The sequence below is a fragment of the Monopterus albus genome, unplaced genomic scaffold (assembly GCF_001952655.1).
Source record: "Monopterus albus unplaced genomic scaffold, M_albus_1.0 scaffold568.1, whole genome shotgun sequence".
NCBI classification, from domain to species: domain Eukaryota; kingdom Metazoa; phylum Chordata; class Actinopteri; order Synbranchiformes; family Synbranchidae; genus Monopterus; species Monopterus albus.
Genome location: NW_018128448.1, coordinates 31,962 through 35,565, shown reverse-complemented (window position 1 = coordinate 35,565; position 3,604 = coordinate 31,962). Strand labels below are relative to the sequence as shown.

General features: G+C 44.3%; 1 protein-coding gene across 1 annotated transcript; it reads right to left on the bottom strand.

The window, feature by feature from the left end:
* Positions 1-748: 748 nt before the first annotated feature.
* On the bottom strand, positions 749-1,951 carry LOC109953175 (trace amine-associated receptor 13c-like). The gene is made up of 2 exons (XM_020588590.1): positions 1,779-1,951; positions 749-1,565 (listed from the first exon to the last, which is right to left on the bottom strand). The coding sequence occupies exons 1-2, from the start codon at positions 1,949-1,951 to the stop codon at positions 749-751; spliced, it is 990 nt and encodes a 329-aa protein (XP_020444246.1).
* Positions 1,952-3,604: the final 1,653 nt, after the last annotated feature.

Here is a 3,604-nt window from a genome sequence, read left to right as displayed (position 1 = left end):
CCCAGTTGGTTCTCTCAAAACAGTCTTGCAGCTGATGAGAGGCACCCACGGGCCAAATTTTGACAGGCATTATTTTGGTAGGAGCCTGTTTCCTGAGGGGGGTATATGCTGGTGCTAAAAGCAGAGACATATGGTCTGACTGGCCCAGATGTGAGAGCTGCATAGCTCTGTAGCCATGTTTTATATTAGAATAGACCTTGTCTAATATCCTATCTCCTCTGGTGGCACATTTCACATGCTGATAAAGTTTAGGCAGCACAGTTTTTAACTCAGCATGATTAAAATCCCCGGCAATAATATGTACAGCCTCGGGGTACTTGTCTTGGCTACTGCTAATCATGCTATGCAAAAGTCCCAGTGCCAAGTTGGCGCTAGCATCAGGAGGTATGTACACAGCAATTGCCATGACAGCAGTGAACTCTCTTGGAAGATAGATAGGTCTGCATTTAACCATCATATACTCCACATCCGGGGAGCAGTGACTGGCAACGATCTTAGAGTTAGTACACCAGGAATTATTCACATATATGCATAGTCCCCCTCCTCTGCTCTTACCAGAGTCCCCACTCCTGTCATGACGATGTACAGTGCGGCCTACTAGCTCGATAGCCGCATCCGGTATGGATGAATCAAGCCAGGTCTCGGTGAAAAACATAACACAACAGTCCTTAACCAACCTGTTCATTGCCACCTGAAGCTCTAGTTCATCCATCTTGTTACCGAGGGAGCGTAAATTTGCAGTGCTGCTCTACAGCATGTTGGCATCACAAGAGTTGGGCTGCAGTATCTTAAGTGTAGCAATGAGTTTAACTGATTTTCTAAACCAGGAGTAAAAAAAGGCATAGATCAGAGGGTTTAGACAGGCGTTAATATAGTACAAACATATCACAAAGGCAGCAGAGGAAGCATTCAACATGTTATCTTGGCCTGTAAGAGCAACACAATAATATGGACAGAGACATATTAAAAACACAAGAACAACGACACCCAGAGTTCCGGCAGCTTTCAGCTCAGATTTTTTAGTAGTTACTTTCACTGAACCCTGGAGTGTGACAGCTGAAATGTGAGACCTCATGGCACGAGCCTGAGACACAGCCACCATAAACACTCTCATATACAGAACTACAATAAGAGTAATGGGAGCAATAAAAGAAAAAATAAGATCTGCAAGTCCAGCAATGTAGTTAATGACAATGAAACACTCTCCAAAGCAGGAGTTAAACCTGCCTGGTTGTTCCAGAACATCATTCAGAATCTGACTCTGAAAGATTACTGAACATATCCAACACAGACTAACCCAGATCTTAACTCTTTTTTGTGTGATTTTGGTGGAATAATGCAGAGGATCACAAATGGCCACATAGCGGTCAACAGATATAAGAACCATGTTTCCTACTGATGTAGAAGTAATAACGTAGTCTGCATACTGATACACAGCACACATGAGATCACCAAGGTACCAGCAGCCGTCTATGAGCATAATTTGAAACAACATGAGGAGGCCCATGAAGAAATCTGAGACAGCCAAAGAGAGGATGAGGAGGTTCGTAGGGGTGTGGAGCTGCCTGGAGAGGAAGAGCAGCAATACATTTATCATTATTTAAAATGTTAGTTACCATTAAGATAAAAAAGATACAACAAAGACAAATAAAATAATCTTTGCAAAAAATACTTTAGTCTCACATTTGGAAATCAGGTGATTATATTTCCTTAATTCCAAAGAGTGAGCTTTTTATTACTATTTACAAGTTTCATCAATTAATGAAATATTTGTCTACTTGAAGTGGGAGACAGAGATGATGACCAGCAGGTTGAGAAATGCACTGAGCAGAGAGATGGAGAACAGTACAACGTAAGTCAGCATGGCCTCAAACTGAGGACGCTGTGACTTGACACAGGATTTGTTGAGGAGCTGTGGAAAGCAGAGTTCAGTTGCCTTCGAGGTCTCCATCATCAGAGAGGAGAAGCTGACAAACTCTGGCAGCTTTTTGACCGAAGCCTTCTGCAGCACATATGATTTATCTCTTTTCTCACCTCCCACCCCTCCTTTCTCTTCACTTCTGTTGTTGTTTCTGTCACCACAGAGACTGAAGCTCTGTGCCTTCTGTGCTCATTCTCCTCAGTGATGGGGATGACTATGATGTGTGATGTCCACTTCCCACCATGCGCCAAATGTCCGCTATCAGTTTGCGGAGCTGAATCAGTCTGTGGCGCTGAAAATGTTAATCTCACCAACTGACTTTCTCCGCCATTCACATCTACCACATAGGAGTAGCAACCGGAAAATACTCTGACAAAAAAGTCTTATTGTCAACCTCTTTGCTCCTCATGGCAGATCGACCCCCAGTATAAACTGTTTGATTTGCAGTTATGACTTCTCATTGGGGCAGTGCGGTGGCACGGTGGGTAGCGCCATTGCCTCGCAGCGAGAAGGTTCTGAGTTCACGACCTTTCTGTGCAGAGTTTGCATGTTCTCCTCATACTTGCGTGGGTTCTCTCCGGATACTCGGGCTTCCTCCCACTGTCCAAAGACATGCGGCTTAGGTTGATTGGTAACTCTACATTGCCCGTAGGAGTGAGTGAGTGTGTGTGTGCTGAAATTGAAATACGTTTCAGTACATCATGCTATTTCACTTATTAAACTAGCTAGAGTTTAATAAGTCCTGCCTCTTCGCTCAGACTTCTGGCACCTCTTCAGGATACGCTGGTGCAGCCCTAAGTTGTTTGACTAATTTGCAGAAGCCTCGTGCACCTCCAAAATTCCATACTTGGTTCACCTTGTGGACAATTTTTTCCCAGTGTCTCCTCCATCTTTTCCCTGTCCCAGGCCTGTCCACCCTCATTTCCTCATTCAAAGTACCTCTAGCTAAAGAAAAGACTGAAGGTCCCTCCACCTTGCTGGAGTTTTTAGGGATCCAAATATACATGGTACCTATCTTCCCTGCCGTCCTCCAGACTCAACCACATCAACCTGATCTCCAGCTTACTCCTGGCACTTTCTTGCTCCAAACTTTAACTGCTTTCACCTCTTGTTCGGCTCAACTAGGCTCTTCATATCATTCCTCAAGGCCTGGCTTTCATCTCCTACCTACTCTCCCTCACCTCTTGTGTTTCCTCACTCACTGGTACAGTTTGCATCGATATCATCTAAGGCTGAGTTTCACTTCTGGCAGCATTTCCTGTTTAACTGGAACAGCATTACTGTCTTCCATGATGACCTTCTTCGTAATGCTCATGATGTCCACTTCTTCACGAACGTCACCCTGTCAGTTGGTTTTGGAGGTTTCTATGGTTCAAAGTGCTTCCCCGACTCTTGCCCTCAACAGAATACCACAGTACCTAGGCTCCAGCACCCCCTAGACCCTATTCAGGAATAAGTGGTATAGATGACTGGATGGATGTGGACTGCATTGTAGTTTCATACAGTCGCACAGTTAGCCCAGTAGAGGGAGCTCCAAACTCACTATGACCAGAGGTCTTAATTCAGTCTGCCATCTTCAGGTGACAACTCTTAACTTAATGTTACAATCCAACCACAGGAAAACTACCTGCAAGTTAGCATTACACTATTAACAAAAGCTTGAGCTGAGAAACAATGTTGTGT